We start from the raw sequence: 20,282 nt of genomic DNA, 5'->3' as shown, positions 1-20,282 counted from the left end.
CAATAAGATAGCTGTCCTGCAGACAAGATCTATACATAGGCTGCATCAGAGGAAAATGTTATTTGTCAGCCAGCCATTTTTACATAACCTTGAGTTTATACCACTGGAGATACAGGATTTCATTTCCTCACGTAATTACAAAATGATTCAAACACAGCTAGAAAGTTGCTTTGCTAGCCAAGGTCAGTGCTCCACTAACTTTACCAACCAAGACATTTAAACAAATCATTCACCAAAAATGTGCATACTTTGTTCATCAATACAGCACATACTGAAGAACGATCTCAACCCAGAACACACTTTGGACTCTCTCTCTCTCTTTGTTAATACTGCTACTGCTCCTCCCTCTTAGACGCAAGTAATTTCATTAAAAGCTTCAAAGTGTAAGCTACTTTCCACATTCTCTTCCCTCCTTATCAGCATGCATAAGGAAGTGTATATAGTGTAAAAGAAAAAAACATCAGGTACACAAATTTGTCCGAGAGGGGTCAGCCAGAGGTCCGTCAATCGGTCAACGGCGCAGCCCCCTCGTTTCCAAAGATCTTTTTACATGGCAGAACTTAACATTAATTAACTTTACATTCCCTTGTCTGACAGAGCCGTTCTGTCTACTAGAATCTTTGGTTCTGTGGGGACCAATGTGCAGAATTCGTAATCTGCTGTGTGTACCGTCTGCCTGACGGTAGATCTGTACCGTCAGGCAGACGGTACAGATCTACAAGGACAAGGACAAATAGACTAAAAAATAGTTTTTACCCCACTGCTTTAGACTAAGGGACTGTGGTACACTGTGAAATCGACAGAAGGATGGAGGGTTGGGTGTGTATGCGTGCTTTGTTCGTGATATTTATTTAGTTTATCTTTTAATATTTTACCTTGTATGTATCGTTAGCTTTTAGAAATGTTTAAATGCTGCACTGACTGGCTGACATTTTAAATTTCGTTGTACATGGTTCATGTTACAATGACAATAAAGAAACTATTCTATTCTATTCTAATGTCAGCTAGGGCATTCCCCCGGGAGACTTCGTTGTGGCCACTTGTATGGGCATTGCACTTAATAATGGCCGGTTGGACTGGGAGGGCTATGGCGTGCAGGAGCCAGCGCTGTTTTTAAGTTGCGAAAGTCTTCTTCTTGTTGGAGTGAGAGAGTTAGAGAGAGAATTGCTGTGGTGTCTTGGCAGAGACACCAGCATTGAGTAGTTCAATGGATCCACAGCCGGTAGAAATTAACCAAGCCCAGAAATGGGATTGGTCCGATTCCCTGTCATTCAGGATCTTGCCACACACTTTCAAACTGTATGAGAGTTTTAAACTGTACCGATTGTTGGCTGCAAAATGTTAAAGTTCTTGGGGCAAAAGTGAGCAGCCTCGATTCTTGCGGGGTAGTTAAGGTACAGTGCCTCGAAAGCCAATAGCTCAACATCTGCTTTTTCCCTTTTCAGTCTTATTTATCTGCTGTTTCTCTTTCTCTGGTGCTCTGTGTTGTTTAACTCTCTTACTGCTGGATTTATTACTGCTCTTCTGTTTCTGCCCTCTCCCTTCTTCTTCCTCATCTTCCTTATCAGTTTTTCCTTCTTCTGGTGGTTGCCCTTCCCTGTAGGAGTACCGGAGCCCCTTTCTCTTCACGGGATCTTAGTGTCGTAGCTCCTGTTGTTAGTGACTGGTGGACAGGCATGGGGGAGGTATTCTACAATATTTCCAATTTTGTTTCTCAATATCGGCTTAATACTTCAGACAGCCAACTTAGTCTGAACTTACTCACTCCAGAGCCTATTCCATTACTCGGCTCAATAACGGCTTAATACCTCAGACAGCCAACTTAGTCTGAGTCAACAATCCCAAAACTTGCCTTACCTTGCGTTGTCTGTTCTGAAAGATGTTGGCAGGGAACCAGATCACTTTGGACGAAGTACCACAGTGTTCCCGGGCACTCTCAGAAGTTCAGACTCAAGGGGTCCGATAATGCACTTTCTACTCCCTTTGAGATCCAGGCCAAGCTGTCGCCTCTTACTCAATCTTCAGAGATAGTTTCCAGCAATATCCTGCTCGACTATGCCAATGTTGTGATTCGTTTCACTTCAAACGGACAAAAACGTAATAAAATTAGTCATCAAGTAGTAGAATCTTTATTTCGCCAGGCGGGTGCGCACAGTATGCAATATACAGACTATAGGTTCACTCTATAATGTTATGGTTCACTCTATCCCCAAACCAAGGGGTAATGTTCAATCAGATATATTTATACCCCAATAATCAGCAATTCAGCAATACTTTATCTACAGAGCATTGTACAGCCTCTGGCTGGTAAGATTGACAGGTTCTTCCGAGGAAGCTATTTTTTGCAGATTCAAGCACTCTTGTTTTTTGACCTTGTTGACCTATTGTTTAAGTACATTGCAATCTGTAGAGCAGAGGGAAAGAACATTCCTCTGAACATTCCTCTGATTGTTTATATTACAGAGCAAAAACATCGAATGTTATAGTACTGTAGCCTTGCTAGTGTAATGGGAGAAAGGTGAAAGCCTTTCTTTGCTTCTAATTCTACAGCTGAATTCATTTTGTAACTTTTAAATCTTTTAAACTTTCTCAACAGTCCCTGGGGCGAGAAGGTAAGGGATGAGGGCTGGGATGACCAGGTGAAGCTAGGGGGATGACTGACCCGCGATCCCCTGTTTTGTGTCTTGCAGGTGTTCATCCTAGAGGAGTTGCTGAGTCCCATCATCACTCCCTTTGTGCTGATCTTTTCCTTGCGGCCCAAGTCCCTGGAGATCATCGACTTCTTCCGCAACTTCTCGGTGGAGGTGGTTGGGGTCGGGGACATCTGCTCCTTTGCACAGATGGATGTCCGGAAGCACGGCAATCCCATGTGGGGGTGGAGGGGGGGGGGGAGGGGGGGGGGGGGGGGGGGGGGGGGGGGGAAGCTTGCCTCCATTAGTGTCCTAGGTTTCTGGGTGGGGTGGTGTTGCTGAATGACCCCTGAGTGGGGTGGTCTCAGAAACGGAGTCCTGTATTGCAGGGACTCTGGGATGGGTACTCGAATATCTGTAGCTGTGGGGCTATTGTCCCTCATGGTACCAGTGACAGACCCCTGGGATGGGGTGGTCTCAGAGACAGGTCCCAGTATTGAAGGGACTCAAGACAGGTACTTTGATATCTGTAGCTCTGGGTGGTGCAACCTTTCCACTTGAAGTTTCAGTGACAGACCCCTAGTTTGCGGGTCTTGGGGAGAGAGCCCTGGGTTGCGGGGACGGGTATTTTGATATCTGCAGCTCTGCGACTAATGTTTCCTCATAGTATCAGTGACAGACCCCTGGTTTGGGGTGGTCTCACAGATGCACCCCTGGTTTGGAGGGTCTAGGGGACGGGTACTTTGAGATCTGTAGCTCCGGGGGTAACCGTCCCTCTGTTCCGCAGTGGCTGTCGGAAGGCCAGACCGAGGCCTCGGTCTACCAGCAGGCGGAGAACGGGAAGACGGAACTCTCGCTAATGCACTTCACCATCACCAACCCCCGCTGGCACCCGCCCCAGGACAGCTCGGTCTTCATCAGCCACCTGAAGGAGAAGGTGCAGCACGACGCAGCCACTGGTCCCCCGGCCCAACACCTCTTCTCCGACACGCCACTCTGCAGCTCCCTGCTCTCCAACGAGTCCGCCAACATCGTAAGTGTCACAGCACGTCCGCCATTGGCCAACGAGCCATCGTAGACAGTGGTGGTGGTTATCAAAAATTACAGCAGGAGCTTGAAAAGCTGGGGAAGTGGGCCGAGGAATGGAAAATGCAGTTTAATTCAAAAAAGTACGAGGTGCTGCATTTGAGAAGTCAAACCATAGCAGTACATTCACAGTGATTAGTCGGGCACTGGGGAATGTTGGGGAGCAAAGGGATCTTGGAGTACAGATATATAGTTCCTTCATAGTGGTGTCACAGGTAGATAGGGTGGTAAAGAATACATTTGTACATTGGCCTTCATCAGTCAGGTAGTATTATCCACAGAGAGAGATTGGACAGACCTGGATTGTTTTCTCTGTAAAGCCAGAGGTTGGGAGACCTGCTGGATGTATTTAAAATTATGAGAGGCATAGATAGGGTAGATAGTCAGAGCCTGTTTCCCAGGCTGGAAATATGAAATACTAGAGGACATAGCTCTAAGGTGAAAGCGGGAAATTTTAAAGGAGACGTACATGGCAAGTTTTGTGCACAGTGGTGGGTGCCAGGAACTCGCTGCCAGGGAGTGATGGTGGATGCAGATACAATAGTGGCACTTAAAGAGACTTTAGATAGGCACATGGATATGCAGAGAATGGATATGGATCATGTGCAGGTAGGTAAGAGTTGGGTATGGCATCATGTTCGGCACAGACATTGTGGGTTGAAGGGCCTGTTCCTGTTCTATACTGTTATGTGTTCAATGTTCTTAAAAGCATGTACATAGTTCCCTGAAAGTGGTGCCACAGGTGGACAATTTTGGCACGATGGCCTTCGTCAGTCTGGGTGTTGAATATGGGATATAATGAAGTTCGGATATTATGTTACAGTTGCACAAAAAGTTGGTGAGGCCACGCATGGAGGATTGTGTTCAGTTTTGGTCACCCCGGCATTAAAAAATTGCCATTGAGCTGGAAAAGATTTACAAGGACGTTGCCAGGATTGAGGGCCTGAACTACAGGCAGAGGTTGGGAAGGCTTGGACTTTATTCCTTGGAGAGATGTATGAAATCATGAGAGGAATAGATAGCATAATTGTCAATCAAAGACTTTATTGTCATTCAAAAATACACCAACAGATGCAAATCTGAACGAAATTTCGTTGCATCTGGCTCACCGTGCAACATAAAACAACAAAAGGATAAAATGGATAAAAAGATAAATTAGATAATAGTGGCGGCACATTATGTGGAATTCAAGAGTCTGATGGCTCGGGGGGGGGGGAAGGAGATGTTGCAGAACCTGTTCTGCTCCTTATACTGTGATATCTTTTGCCCGAGGGCAGCAGAGTGAACAGTCCATGATGGAGATGTGTGGGGTCTTTTATGATGCTGTTGGCCAGTCTTTTCCCTAGGGTAGAGGAATTAGGAATGAAATGTATAGTCTTTTCCCCAGGGTAGAGGAATTAAGAACTAAAATCACAGATTTGAGACGAGGTGAAAGATTTAATGGGAACCGGATAATGGATATATGCAACGAGCTGCCAGAGGAGGGAGTTGCGGCAGGTACAATAACAGCTTTTAAAAGACATTGGATGGGAAAAGTTCAGAGAGATTTGGGACAAACATGGACAAATGGGACCAGCTTAGATGAGGCATCTTATTAATCAGCCCTCCTGCATGTTGGTCCAATCATTTATATACATCACAAACAGCAGAGGTCCCAGAAGACATGAATGTTGACAGAATTATGGATAGTGAGGAAGGCTGTGAATGAATTCTGCAGGATGTGAATCAGTTAGCATTATAAACTTCAATGGATCTAAACCTATCCCAAAATAAAGCCTTTATCTATTCAAGTTTTGGTTTCGGTTTATTATTGTCACATGTACCGAGTTACAGTGAAAAGCTTTGTTTTGCATGTGATCCAAACAGATAGATAAGGCAAAGGGGAAGATACAGAGTGCAGAATATAGTTCTCAGCATTGTAGCGCATCAGTTCCAGAGACAAAGTTCAATGTCCGCAATGGGGAAGAGATGAATTGGACAGTATAGTACTTATGGAAGGACCATTCAGAAGCCTGATAATAGAGAGGAAGAAGTTGTTCCCAAGTCTGGTGGAGCGCACTTTCAAGCTTCTGTACCTTCTGCCGAAGGGGGGCAGGAGAATGCGGAATGACCCGGGTGGGATAAGTCTTTGATTTTGTTGTCTGCTTTCCCAGGCAGCATGAAGTATAGATGGAGCCAGTGGTGGGGAGTCTGGTCTGTGTGATGGACTGACCTGCATCTGCTACTGGTACTGAGGGAATATTGCAGTGTGTGCAGAGGGCTTGTGCATACATGCACATGTATATCTGTGTGCATTGGTGTGTGAGCATGTCTGTGTGAGTGTGTAAATACACGTCTGTGTATAAGCGTGTCTGTAAGTGTGTGCGTCTGTGCGAGTGTGTCTGTGGAATGTGTGTGTGCGCGAGTGTGTGCGCCTGCAAGCACAGATATACTTGTACCAGTGTCTGACTGTCTCCTTCTACTTGCAGCCGGAGAACCTGATCATGAGCCTGCTGACGCATTCGGTGCTGCCCGCTGCGCCGCTGGTGGGCAGGGACGGGAGCCTGACGCAGCCCTGCAGCACCGCCTCTGCTGCTGCAAGTGTGCTAGCGACACTGCCCACCTCCCACCTCCCTGGCCGCACCAGGTCACACACGCTGCTGGTGGAGAACGGTGCTGAGAGCTCGCTCTATCGCAGCGACAGGACCATCATCGAGGAGAGGTAGGTGGCAGGGAACCACCAGTCGGGGTCCTGTAGATACGCAGGCTGCAGGTGCTGCAGTCCGGAGCAGAGTGCTGGGGAATCTCAGCGGGTCCGGCAGCATCTGTGGAGGGAATGGACAGACAATGGTTTGGGTCAGGACCCTCCTTCAGACTAATGGAGTGAGGCTGGGATAAAGCATAGCAAATGAAAGGTGGATACAGGTGAGGGGGATGTAATTTAGAGATACAGCTTGGAAATGGGCCCTTCGGCCCATCAAATCCACACTGACCATCAATCACCCGTTCACACTAGTTCTATATTATCCCATCTTCACATTCACTCTCTGCACATTGGGGGGAATTTACAAAGACTAATTAACCTACAAACCCGTATGTCTTTGGGATGTGGGAGGAAACCGGAGCACCCGGAGGAAACCCAAACGATCACAGGGAGAAGGTGCAAACTCCACACAGATAGCACACAAGGTCCCAATCAAACCTGGGTATCTGGCACTGTGAGGCAGCAGGCAAATGAGTGAAATAAGTGGCAAAGGCTAGAGATGAAAAGGAGACAAAAGGGTGTCGGATAAGGAGAGGAGGAATGAAATTTAAAGCTGGAGGGAGTGATGTGGGTTGAAGAGGACTGGGAGAGGGGAAAGAGAGGAGATTAAAGGAAAATGGGGGATTTGGGGTTGGGAGATGAATGTATGAAGGAGGGGGAAGGAACAAAGTAACGGTGGGGGAGGGGCGAGAAAGATAATGGGAGAAATGTGTGTGGATAGCGTTTGGGGGGCAGAGAAAGAGAGGGATGATTGGGGGGCATGTATTGGAGTTGGAGTTGAAATTGGAGAAATTGGTCAGAATCCTGCAGATGCTGGAATCCTGAAATGAACCTTTAGAATTCAACTCGATCTTTATCCCAAGGTAGAGGATTCTAATAGTTGAGGGCATTAGCTTAAGGTGAGTGGGGAGGGATTTAAGAGGGACCTTGGGGATGGCTTTTTCACTCTGGAGGATAGTCCGTATCTGGAATGAGCTGCCAGAGGAAGTTATAGAAAGGGATAAAGTATAACTTTTAAAAGTCATTTGGACAGATATATGGACAGGAAGGGTTTATAGAGGTATATGGGCCAAAAGCAGCCACATTAGTCTAGTCCAGTATGCCATATTGATCGGCATGGGCAAGTTGGGCTGAAGGGCCTGTTTCGTGCTGTATTTTATGACTAATTCTGGCTTCAATGAGTTAGGTGCGAGTGTGCTCTCACCCGCCTCCCGAGGACAAGGAAGTCTAGTTTTGATCTGTCTAGGGCAGATAAGCCTGAGCATCATTCCCAATCTGGAGCCACCCACCAGCCTGGACCCAGCCTAGCAAACAATGGCTCAGACAACTGCCTTGTTCAAAGCCTGAGCAAATCCTCCTTTTGACAGGGATGCACATTATAGTCACAGAGCAGTCCAGCTCGGAAATTGGCCCCTCGGCCCAACTCATTCATGCCCACCCAGCTGCTCCTGTTTGCCTGGTCCTGCCCTATATTCCTCTGAACCTCACCTCTCTATGCCCGGCATATGTACCACATATGAAATAGAGCCACAAAATTCTCCCTTGCTGCAACTTTGCAGGTACATTAGATGCAACACAACCAGTAAGTACAGTAAATTATCTGTTTTACTAAGTAAACCAGACCGTGATAGTGCAAAACATTAACGTGCCATAAATGTCCTAATTGCACTCACCTCTACCACTTCCTCATGCCATATACCTGTCTCTGTGTGAAAACCTTCCCCTTTGGGTCCCTTTCCCCCCTGAAACCATGTCCTGTAGTTTTAGGCCTCCCTTATCCTGAGCAAAACATCAGCTATTTATCTTATCGATACCCCTCATGGTTTTATCAACCTGTATAACATCTCCCCTCAGCCTCCTACACTCTTGGGGGAAGAAAGTAGCCTTTCCGGGTCCACCTTCTAAGTCGAACCTTCCAGACCCAGTAACATCCTTGTAAATCTTTTCCTGTGTCTACATTCAAACACTGAGTGAAATCTGAAGGATTGCTGAGAAAAGCACCACTGAAGCATGCTGGTGGTGGTCCTTTCACATGCGTGTGTCATGCATGCTCTCCACACGCACTGCCTTGGTGATGCTTCAGATAATATGGCTGAGGAGCTGCAGATAAAATGAGTTGTCTGAGACTGGGTGGAACTAGTTACTGGTGGACTGACTCTTCAATATTGTGTTTCTCTTGGTTCATCAGCGTGACAGAGAGTACGGGTTCAGGCAGGTCGCTCCTGCTCGCTAACATTGCTTCTACGGAAATGAGTCTGCACGCTATCTACATGCACGAGGTAAGCACAGTGTGGCCTCAGGCAGAACGAGTTAGTTTTGGAGATGCTGTGCAGAAACATGCCCATCAGACCACTGAGTCTGCGCCAACCAACTATCACCTGGACACTAGTTCAATCCTACATACTAGGGACAATTTACAGAAGCCAACTAACCTGCAAACCTGTACTTCTTTGGAATGTGGGAGGAAACTGGAACACCTGAACGAAGCCCAAGCGGTCATAGAGGTGCAAACTCCGTACAGACAGCATCCGTAGTCAGGATCGAACCCGGATCTCTGGCGTTGTAAGCCAGCAACTCTACGACGTGTGTAGTTAGATGTAATTCTTTCTACACTGTCTTTCAGGACAGAAACATCCCTTTCACCACTGCCTCTCCCATCGCATGAAGCTCCCTCTGTACCGCCCCTCCCACAGTGCGGCACTCCCTCTGTACTGCCACTCCCACAGTGCGGCACTCCCTCTGTACCGCCCCTCCCACAGTGTGGCATTCCCTCTGTACCGCCCCTCCCACACATTCCCTCTGTACCGCCCCTCCCACAGTGCGGCACTCCCTCACCGCCCCTCCCACAGTGCGGCACTCCCACACCGCCCCTCCCACAGTGCGGCACTCCCTCACTGCCCCTCCCACAGTGCAGCAATCCCTCACCGCCCCTCCCACCGTGCGGCACTCCCTCTGTACCGCCCCTCCCACAGTGCGGCACTCCCTCTGTACCGCCCCTCCCACAGTGCGGCACTCCCTCTGTACCGCCCCTCCCACAGTGCGGCGCTCCCTCTGTACCGCCACTCCCACAGTGCGGCACTCCCTCTGTACCGCCACTCCCACAGTGCGGCACTCCCTCACCGCCCCTCCCACAGTGCGGCACTCCCTCTCACCGCCCCTCCCACAGTGTGGCATTCCCTCTGTACCGCCCCTCCCACAGTGTGGCACTCCCTCTGTACCGCCCCTCCCACAGTGCGGCATTCCCTCACCGCCCCTCCCACAGTGCGGCATTCCCTCTGTACCGCCCCTCCCACAGTGCGGCATTCCCTCTGTACCGCCCCTCCCCACAGTGCAGCACTCCCTCTGTACCGCCCCTCCCACAGTGCGGCACTCCCCTCACAGTGCGCCCCTCCCCCACAGTGCGGCACTCCCTCTGTACCGCCCCTCCCACAGTGCAGCACTCCCTCTGTACTCCCTCACCGCCCCTCCCACAGTACGGCATTCCCTCTGTACCGCCCCTCCCACAGTGCGGCACAGTGCGGCACTCCCACACCGCCCCCTCCCACAGTGCGGCACTCCCTCACTGCCCCTCCCACAGTGTGGCACTCCCTCACCCCCCCCCTCTCCCACAGTGCGGCATTCCCTCTGTACCGCCCCTCCCACAGTGCGGCACTCCCTCACCGCCCCTCCCACAGTGCGGCATTCCCTCTGTACCGTACCGCCCCTCCCACAGTGCGGCATTCCCTCACCGCCCCTCCCACAGTGCGGCACTCCCTCACTGCCCCTCCCACAGTGCGGCATTCCCTCTCCCACAGTGCGGCACTCCCGCCCCTCCCACAGTGTGGCACTCCCTCACCGCCCCTCCCACAGTGCGGCACTCCCACAGTGCGGCACTCCCTCTGTACCGCCTCCCACCGCCCCTCCCACAGTGTGGCACTCCCTCTGTCCCCGCCCCTCCCACAGTGCGGCATTCCCTCTGTACCGCCCCTCCCACCACTCCCCCCCCCCTCCCACAGTGGCATTCCCTCACTGCCCCTCCCACAGTGCGGGCACTCCCTGCGGCACTCCTCACCGCCCCTCCCACAGTGTGGCACTCCCTCTGTACCCCCACCCCCTCCCACAGTGCGGCACTCCCCTCACCGCCCCTCCCACCGGCACTCCCTCTGTACCGCCCCTCCCACAGTGCGGCATTCCCTCTGTACCGCCCCTCCCACAGTGCGGCATTCCCTCTCCCTCACCGCCCCTCCCACAGTGCGGCACTCCCTCACTGCCCCCCCACAGTGTGGCATTCCCTCTGTACCGCCCCTCCCACAGTGCGGCATTCCCTCACCGCCCCTCCCACAGTGCGGTGCGGCACTCCCTCACTGCCCCTCCCACAGTGCGGGCATTCCCTCTGTACCGCCCCTCCCACAGTGTGGCATTCCCTCACTGCCCCTCCCACAGTGCGGCACTCCCTCACCGCCCCTCCCACAGTGTGGCCTCTACCGCCACTCCCACAGTGCTGTCCCCTGTACCCCCTCCCACAGTGCAGCACTCCCTCTGTACCGCCCCTCCCACAGTGCGGCATTCCCTCTGTACCGCCCCTCCCACAGTGCGGCACTCCCTCTGTACCGCGGCCCCTCCCACAGTGCGGCATTCCCTCACCTGCCCCTCCCACAGTGTGCGGCTCTTACCGCCCCCTCACCGCCCCTCCCACAGTGCGGCATTCCCTCTGTACCGCCCCCTCCCACAGTGTGGCATTCCCTCACTGCCCCTCCCACAGTGCGGCATTCCCTCTGTACCGCCCCCCCAGTGCGGCACTCCCTCACCGCCCCACCACAGTGCGGCACTCCCTCACTGCCCCTCCCACAGTGCGGCACTCCCTCACCGCCCCTCCCACAGTGCGGCATTCCCTCACCGCCCCTCCCACAGTGTGGCACTCCCCCTCTGTACCGCCCCTCCCACAGTGCGGCATTCCCTCACCGCCCCTCCCACAGTGCGGCACTCCCTCTGTACCGCCCCTCCCACAGTGCGGCACTCCCTCTGTACCGCCCCTCCCACAGTGCGGCACTCCCTCTGTACCGCCCCTCCCACAGAACACGAGATGCTGGAATCTTGAGCAAAACACAAAGTGATGTAGGAACTCAGCGGGTCAGGCAGCATCTGTGCAGGACATGGACAGGTGACGTTTCGGGTCGAGACCCTTCTCCGGACCGCGGGCTGAGAGGTGTGGGTGGACCCGAGGGAGGAGGGGAGTGGCAGTTTGTATGGGGAGCCAGAGATTGAGGTTGTGGCTGGGGCCAGTGCAGAGGGTAAGGTTTGGAACGGCAGGAGGAGGGTGGGTTGGAGGCAGTGGTGACGCATTTGGTCTATGTTGGGGAAGTCCATGAAAGATTCTCCTGGAGGCTTAGAAGGCTTAGGAAGTTCGGCATGTCCCCAACTAACTTTCACCAACCTACAGATGCGCCATAGAAAGTATTTTATTGGGATGCATCACAGCATGGTTTGGGAACTCCATCCATGACCACAAGAAATTACAGAGAATTGGGGACGCAGCGCAGACCATCACACAAACCAACCTCCCTTCCATTGACTCCATTTACACCTCACGCTGCAAAGACAAGTTGGCATCCTGGCCACTCCCTCTTCTCCCCTCTCCAATTGTGCAAGAGATATAGAAGTGTGAAAACTCACACCTGCAGATTTAGGGACATTTTCTTCCCAGCTGTTATCAGGCAACTGAACCATCCTACCAACTGGAGACCATTCCTGAGCTGCTATCTGCCTCGCTGGAGAACCACAGACTATCTTTAATTGGACTTTACTGGACTTTATCTTGTACTAGTTTAGTTTTAGTTTAGAGATACAGTGTGGAAACATGCACTTCAGCCCACCGAGTCCACACCAACCAACAATCTGCATACACTACTTCTATCCTGCACACTAGGGACAATTTAAATAAGTCAATTAACCTACAAACCGGCACGTCTTTGGAGTGTGGGAGGAAACTGGAGCGCCCGGAGAAAACCTACGTGGTCACAGGAAGAACATACAAACTCCATACAGACAGTACCCCTTAGCCAGGATCGAACCATGGTCTCTGGCGCTGTAAGACAGCAACTCTACCACTATACCACCGTGCCACCCTAAACGCTATTCCCATTATCATGTAACTGTATACTGTGGATAGCTTTATTGTAATCATGTATTGTCTTTCTGCTGACTGTGGGTTAGCACACAATAAAGGTTTTCACTATACCTCGGTACACGTGACAACAAACTAAATTAAACTAAACGGTTCTTCTGTTTTGCAGCTCCACCAGCAGACTGTTCAACCACCACAGATGGAACCCAGGCCCCAGGCCCACAGCTCCGACACCGAGCAGCCCACTGCCCCAGGTACCTCGGCTCTCTTTACGGCACGAAGGGCCGGGCCCACGCCATGTGTCGCAAGTCAACTCCGCAAAACTGTGTTTAGGAGGATGAGGGGGGTACAGCATTGAAACTTACCAAATAGTGGAAGGCCTTGATGGAGTGGATGTGGAGAGGATGTTTCCACTAGTGGGAGAGTTGAGGACCAGAGGCCATAGCCTTAGAATAAAAGGACAGGCCTTTAGAAAGAAGATGAGGAGGATTTTCTTTAGTCATAGAGAGTGGTGAAACTGTGGAATTCATTGCCTCAGATGGCTGTGGAGGCCAGGTCATTGAGTATGTTTAAAGTGGAGAGTGATAGGTTTGTGATTAGTAAGGGTGTCAAAGTTTATGGGGAGAAGGCAGGAGAAAGGGGTTGAGAGGGAAAGATGGATCAGCCATGATTAAATGGCGGCATAGATGTGATGGGCCTATGACATGAACTGGAGCGCATGGTTCAGGAAAACATGGAGTAATAGAGTCATACAGTGTAGAAAAAGGCCCTTCGGCCCAACCTGCCCACACTGACCAATATGCCGCATCTACACTAGTCCCACCTACCTGTGTTTGGCCCAGATCCTTCTAAACCTGTCCTAACCATGTACCTGTCTAAATGTTTCTTAAGCGTTGCGAAAGTACCTACAGGCTAAGACTGAAGGAAAGACAACGATACGCCCTGGGTGGCCTGTGTCTGAAACATTCAGGGGAAAGGCAGGACAGGTCAAACAGGCTTTTGACACGCTGACCTTCATCAGTCAGGTAATTGAGTATAGAAGTTGGGAATTAATATGGCCCTCGACCAGAAACGCCACCTATCCATGTTCTTCAGGGATGCTGCTGACCTGTTGAGTTACTCCAGCACTTTGTGCCTTTTTTTGTAAACCAGCATCTGCAGTTCCTTGGTAGACAAAAATGCTGGGGAAACTCAGCGGGGTAAGGCAGCATCTATGGAGCGAAGGAATAGGTGACGTTTCGGGCTGAAGCCCTTCTGCAGTTCCTTATTTCCACATAGAGATTGAGCCATAATGTTGCAGTTGTTCAAGACGTTGTTCAGGCCAAAGCATGAGGGGAATAGATAGGTTTAGCTTTGTACCTCAATACACATGATAATAACAATGAACAGCTTTATTTTGCATGCTATCCAAACAAATTATATAATACTATAACACAATCAAGCCAAATCCAAGTACAATAGGTGGAACAAAGGTAAAAAGTGCAGAATATAGTTCTCGGCATTAGAGTGCACCAGTTCCAGAGTTAAAGTTCAATGTTTGCATTGGGGTAGAGGTGAATCAGACCGATAGGATGAATCTTTTTACCAAAGTATGGGAATCAATTTCTAGACGGCATTGGTTTAATGTGAGGGAGGAAAGGTTTAGTAGTAAGCTGAAGGGCAACATTTGCACACAGAGGGTGGTGGGTATATGGAACAAGCTGCCAGAGGAGGTAGTTACAATTACAGGTGGCACAGGTGCAACGGTAGAGTTGCTGCATTATAGCACCAGCGACCCAGGTTCGATCCTGACTATAGGTGCTATCTATACGTAGTTTGTACGTTCTCCATGTGACCTGCGTGGTTTTTCTCTGGGACTTCCAGTTTCCTCCCATACTCCAAAGACGTAGGCTAATTGGCTTAGTAAAAATTATAACTTGTTACTAGTGTGTGTAGGATGGTGTTAGTGTGCGGGGATTGCTGGTCAGTGCAGACTCAGTGGGGCCTGTTTCCGCTCAGTATCTCTAAATTAAACTAAACTGAACATTTAAAAGACATTTGAATAGGCACATGGATAGGAAATGTTTAGAGGGATATGGGCCAAATATGGGAAAATGGAATTAGCTTAGATGGGACATCTCGGTCAGTTTGATGAGTTGGACTGAAGGGCGTGTTTCTGTACTGTATAACTATGACTCTAATGCATTTACGGTAATGGCTGCTCGTCGGTACTCGGGGCTCTCGTGGACATTTTTCAACATGTTGAAAAATCTTCACGAGTCTTCCCGTGTTTACCTGCCGTTAGCGAGTCTTCCCGAGTACCTGCCATTAGCATTACGAGCCGCTAAGAGACGTCCCCGAGCTCTGACATACCCGCTACGTTCATTCTCCGTGCTTACCACAAGTTTGATTTTTTAAAACTCGGGAGAGCTCTTGGAATGAACTCGTACCGTGGGACAGGGCCATTAGTTATCCCCTTAGGAGCATATCTAAGACTAGATGGCATAGGTTTAAAGTGATGGATTAGAGGGAATCTGAGGAAGCATTTTCCTCCCCAGAGGGTGGTTATAGAGTCACAGAATCATGCAGTATGGAACCAGGCTCTTCAGCCCAACTTTCCCATGCTGGCCCATATCCCTCTAACCCTTTCCTTTTCCATGCACCTGTCCAAATGTCTTTTAAATGTTATAATACTTGTCTCGACTACCTCCTCTGGCAGCTCCACCCACTACCCTCTGTGTGGTTGGTATGTGGAACGCACCGCCCAAGACTCTCACAATGTTTAGAAAGTATCTGGATGAGAAGTGAATTGGCCAGGCAGAGAGAGCCACGGTTTGAGTGCTGTCAATGGGATTAGTGCAGGTATGTGCTCAATGGCAGTGTCTGGGACGAGCAAGTATTTTAGCAGGACCTTGTCTCTGCCGCTTGATCTCAGTTGTGGGAGAATCGAAGCTGAGATGTTTTTTGTGGAATGAAGGAGATTGAGGAGAGGTTTCATTCATGGATGCGGCAGGATGTGGGGAAAAGTCTGGAATAGTCAGTTTCAGGTGCTGGAAAGATCAGAAACCAAGGACCGAGGCAGAGGCATTGACAATGGTTTATTATTGTCACATGTATCGAGATACAGTGGAAAAACCGTGTGTGCTGCCCAATCAAATCATGCTATATATACACTATACACCCCCACCTCCCCTGTACCCCACCTGGACTGGAACCTATTTCTCCCCTCACCTTCCCCTTCCATCTATATTCCTTCATCTAGCTTCACAATTTACAATCCTACTGTCACATACCTGTCTTTTAATCTCCAGCCTTTATCCAACCGTCCGTCTATCAAACCCCCATCACCTGCATCCTCCTATTACCTGCCAGTCTATTTCCTGCCCCTCCTCTCTTACAGCTTTCTTTCCCTCTTCTACACTCAGTCTGAAGAAAAGTCCCAACCCAAAACATCATCTATTCATGTTCTCCACAGCTGTTGCCCAACCCAGAGTTACTCCAATACTTTGTGTCTTTTTTTTCATACCATACATGAGTTCATTCAAACCATCCACACATTGTCAGAGTGTAGAATATAGTGTTACACAGAAAGTGCAAGTACAAAAAAAGTACAGGGGCAGCAGTGAGGTAGATTGGAAGATCGGGGCTACACTCTAGTTTGGGGGAGGATAGTTGAGTGGCCTGGTAAGAGCGGGAAAGAAGCTGTTTCTGAACAAGGCTGGAGGAGTATTGTGTGTGGGCGGTCATAACTGATCAAGATTTTTGTTCACTCTCAGTGCCTCGGTTAAGTTCGCCTGAAACACTGACGGCCAATTCACAGCTTCATCTGGGGGGCTGGACGGAGGAGGCAAATGGAGAGGGTCCTGATGGGGGTCCGCAGGACTCGGAAACTGAAGTGCCTTCTCAGACAAACAGGGTGAGTGTTGTACACGTTGCAGACAGTCCTAATCTCCTGCACTGACCTTCACTGGGGGTCCCACACACACACACACACACACACACTGACCCTCACTGGGGGATGGGTCACATACACACACTGACCCTCACTGGGGGACAGGTCACACACACACACTGACACTCACTCCGTCTCTCTCCCTATTGGGTCACAGTGGTCATCCTCATCTGCCTCCTCTATGACTAGATAACTAGTCACTGAAACAGGTCATTCAGCTCAACTCGTCCAAGCTGACCAAGATGCTCCATCCATGCTTATCCCATTTACCCGTGCCTGCGCCCATCTCCCTTAATCATTTCCAATCCATGTACCTGTCCAATAGTTTTTTAAATGTTGTTATAGTACCTGACTCAACCATCTCCTCTGGCAGCTCATTTCATATACCCACCAAGCTCTGTGTGAAAGATTTGTCCCTCAGGTTCTTTTTAAATCTTCCAGATTTCACCTTGAACCTTTGCCCACTTGATTCCCCTACCTTGGGTAGCATACTTTGTGCATTCACCTTATCTATTCCCCCTCATGATGTTATCCACCTCTATAAGATCAACCGTCAGCCTCCTGCACTCCAAGGAATAAAGTCCCAGCTTGCCCAACCTCTTCCTGTAGCTCAAGCCTTCGAGGCCTGGCAACATCCTCATAAATCTTCACTGCACCTCTTGTCGACCCTCACATACAGCATGGAAACAGGCCCTTTGACACAACTTGCCCACACCGACCAACATGTTCCATCTACACTAGTCCCACCTGCCCACATCCCTCCAAAACTGTCCTATCCATGCACCTGTCTAATTGTTTCTTAAAAGATGCGATGGTCCCAGCCTCAACTATCTCCTCTGGAAGCTTGTACCAAACACCCACTACTCTTTGTGTGAAAAGGTTACCCCTCAGATTCCTATTAAATCTTCCCTTCCCACCCCCACCCCCCTCACCTTAAACCTATGTCCTCTGGTTCTCAATTCCCCTGCTCTGGGCAAGAGAATCTGTGCATCTACCCGATATTATCCTCTTATGATTTCATACACCTCTATAAGATCATTGTCACTTGGTTTGCCTCCTTCCACAGGTTTAAGTGTTTGGACGGGACTGACCTGGGTGGCCTTAACGTATCTGACCTGCTGGTGGCGAGATCGTGGGAGTACATTCCCAAGGCTTGCGGCTGGCGAGCTTCCCTGGGCTTCTGTCGCACTCAAAGGTGGCGCGATGACTTCCAGTGCCGGTGCTGTGTTGTGGTGAGGGTGGTGCCCACTCTGTGTGGACCCCACCGCTGGCACCCCCTGCCCACTCACGGCAACGCTTCAAGAGACGGGTTTGCTCAACGTGCAGAGGGAACGATACGTTGCTCACGGCCCTGGTCCCTTGGCAAGACTGGCGAATTGGACTGAAGACATCGAGGGCATGTGTCGGGTCTTGTGGGCAGAAGGGGGAGCAAGAGTCAAAACTATGGGACATTGACTCTCTTCTCAAGCCCAGATCTCCACCTCCTGCCAACTCCTTGCCACTTCCTTCCCCCCTCTCCCCACACTCTATCTCTGACCTGGATCTGACTACCCCCCTTCCCCCCACCCTCCTTCCATCTCTACTCTTTGAATGGTAACATTTATGTCTGAGATTCAAAGCATGGGAGGTGGTGTCCATGTGCAGTGGGGGTGGTGGGAGGGGGGTTCCCAGGATGCATGCTTAGGTCACCCTATTGGCCTGTTGTGTTATGTCACCGCCACTCAATGATTCACGGGTCAAAAATAAGGATCGGGAATCTGGGCTGGAAATACTTTCTCTTTGTGTGTGCAACCCCAACTGGGGGCACGGAAGTTCTTGGCTGAGGGTCCCTTGAGGTCCACATGGAGTCCCCCTAGTCAGGAGCCTCTCTGCTGGAACCTGTCTGTCTCCACCGAGGCACAACAGAATGCAATTCAAGACCCCGATGGCATGGAATGAGGCCGTTCGGTCCCGGGGACCTGTGCCATGTCTCCATATAATCGCACCCCTGCCTTGTCCCCATCTCACTCCCAGAGAGGCATCTGTAGAACGTGCTGTCGAGCAGTGTCTCACTGCAATCAGCGGCGTAATTAAACGCCCCCTCATCTCTCCTTGGGTTCCCTCCATCACCTCCAGTCCTGGCTCCCTGCCCATCAGCCAGATGAATCTCACCTCCACCTTCTCTGCTCTGGTAATAAATTGCTTGGACATGTACACTACAAACAGTAACAGTGTGGATCTGGTTTCCCTGGAAGTCCTAGAATAATTGCCTCCTTGTCTGTACAACAACATCACTCCACTCCGACCACCGTGTCCCGGTTCAGCAGTCCCTCTGTTACAAGCTTGCCCGCTCGATTACTTTTGGAGACCGGGCATCAGACAGTGTTCAATTTATAGGAATGTTAGATTGTTTTCATGTCAGCCCATTACACCGGTCGGATTTGTGACCTTGGTATTCCCAACACCAAGTGTGTACTGTATGGTTTCAAAGCTTCATTCTGAACTCGCCTGGAGACTAAAGATGCTCGCTCTGCCGGGAATCCCCGGGAATTATTCCTCGGGAACGAATCCTCAAGAACTAATTTTCCTTGTGGCGAAAGCTGGCGACAGGATGGGTGACAGAAAGATCCCTCTCGTTGACAAACTGTACAGGGAGCTTGACTCTCCATCACCCCAATGATCATGTCCTGGAAGTGAGTAATGGGACAGAGTAGAGGGAGCTTCACTCTGTGACCCATGCCATGGGAGTGCATATTAGGGCAGTGCAGAGGAAGTTAGTAATGTTAAGAAGGGCCCCGAACCGAGTCCCCAGAGATGCTGCCTGACCCGCTCAGTTTCTGTTTGACGCAATAGTCCAGCATCTGCAGTTCTTGTGTTTACAAGTTTTTATCTGTGTCTAATCGTGCCCTGGGAGTGTGTGATGGGACAGTGCAGACGGAGCTTCAATCTGTACCTAGCCTATGCCTTGGAAGTGTGAGATGGGACAGTGTAATGGGAGCTTTACTGCATGTCTAACCTGTGCCCGGGGATTGTATGAGCACACTGCAGAGGGAGCTTTACTCTATATCTTACCTGCATTGTTGCTGCCCTGGGAATGTCTGACGGCTCAGTGACGGCCGGATTAAGTATTAACGTTGATCACCAGTATTGGCTGGAGAGAGGTGCTAGCTGTGTGTGGTGCTGTGCTCATTGAATGAACTCATTTCAAGATTAAACAATCAGCTGCTCAACACGATGATGTCAGTTAATTTTACGAAGTAATGACTGCTAAATAGGAGAGTTTTATTAAATATTTATAACCGAATCTCTGTTTTATTTGTTCCTCTTGACGTAGCAATAAACCTTGTCGTTTCATGGGTTCACAGGCTGTCCTATTAATAGAATATAGTACAGCACAGGAACAGGCCCACAATATCTGTGCTGAACATGATGCCGAGACCAAGATTATGTTATGTATCTGTACATTATCCATATCGCTTCATTCCCTATATATCAATAGCCAATAGATGCAGGAGCAGGCCATTCGGCCCTTTGAGCCAGCACCGCCATTCAATATGATCATGCCTGATCATTCACAATCAGTACCCCGTTCCTGCCTTCTCCCCATATCCCCTGACTCCGCTATCTTTAAGAGCCCTATCTAGCTCTCTCTTGAAGGGATCCAGAGAACCGGCCTCCACCGCCCTCTGAAGCCGAGAATTCCACAGACACACAACTCTCTGTGTGAAAAAGTGTTTCCTCGTCTCTGTTTGTAAATGGCTTACCCCTTATTCTTAAACTGTGGCCCCTGGTTCTGGACTCCCCCAACAT

General features: G+C 50.1%; 1 protein-coding gene across 1 annotated transcript in view; it reads left to right on the top strand.

The window, feature by feature from the left end:
• Nucleotides 1-19,776, top strand: part of atg9b (autophagy related 9B) — a 61,408-nt gene extending 41,632 nt beyond the window's left edge. The window contains exons 9-16 of the mRNA XM_055633552.1: nucleotides 2,691-2,869; nucleotide 3,355; nucleotides 3,418-3,663; nucleotides 6,185-6,417; nucleotides 8,648-8,738; nucleotides 12,732-12,816; nucleotides 16,318-16,457; nucleotides 17,560-19,776. Coding sequence (XP_055489527.1) covers nucleotides 2,691-2,869; nucleotide 3,355; nucleotides 3,418-3,663; nucleotides 6,185-6,417; nucleotides 8,648-8,738; nucleotides 12,732-12,816; nucleotides 16,318-16,457; nucleotides 17,560-17,565 — 981 coding nt within the window. The 3' untranslated portion in view covers nucleotides 17,566-19,776. The remainder of the gene's footprint in view (nucleotides 1-2,690; nucleotides 2,870-3,354; nucleotides 3,356-3,417; nucleotides 3,664-6,184; nucleotides 6,418-8,647; nucleotides 8,739-12,731; nucleotides 12,817-16,317; nucleotides 16,458-17,559) is intronic.
• Nucleotides 19,777-20,282: the final 506 nt, after the last annotated feature.

Source organism: Leucoraja erinacea, chromosome 4 (assembly GCF_028641065.1).
Source record: "Leucoraja erinacea ecotype New England chromosome 4, Leri_hhj_1, whole genome shotgun sequence".
Classification (NCBI taxonomy): Eukaryota; Metazoa; Chordata; class Chondrichthyes; order Rajiformes; family Rajidae; genus Leucoraja; species Leucoraja erinaceus.
Note: the sequence above shows the minus strand (reverse complement) of the source record. Positions and strands in the feature narration are given on the sequence as shown.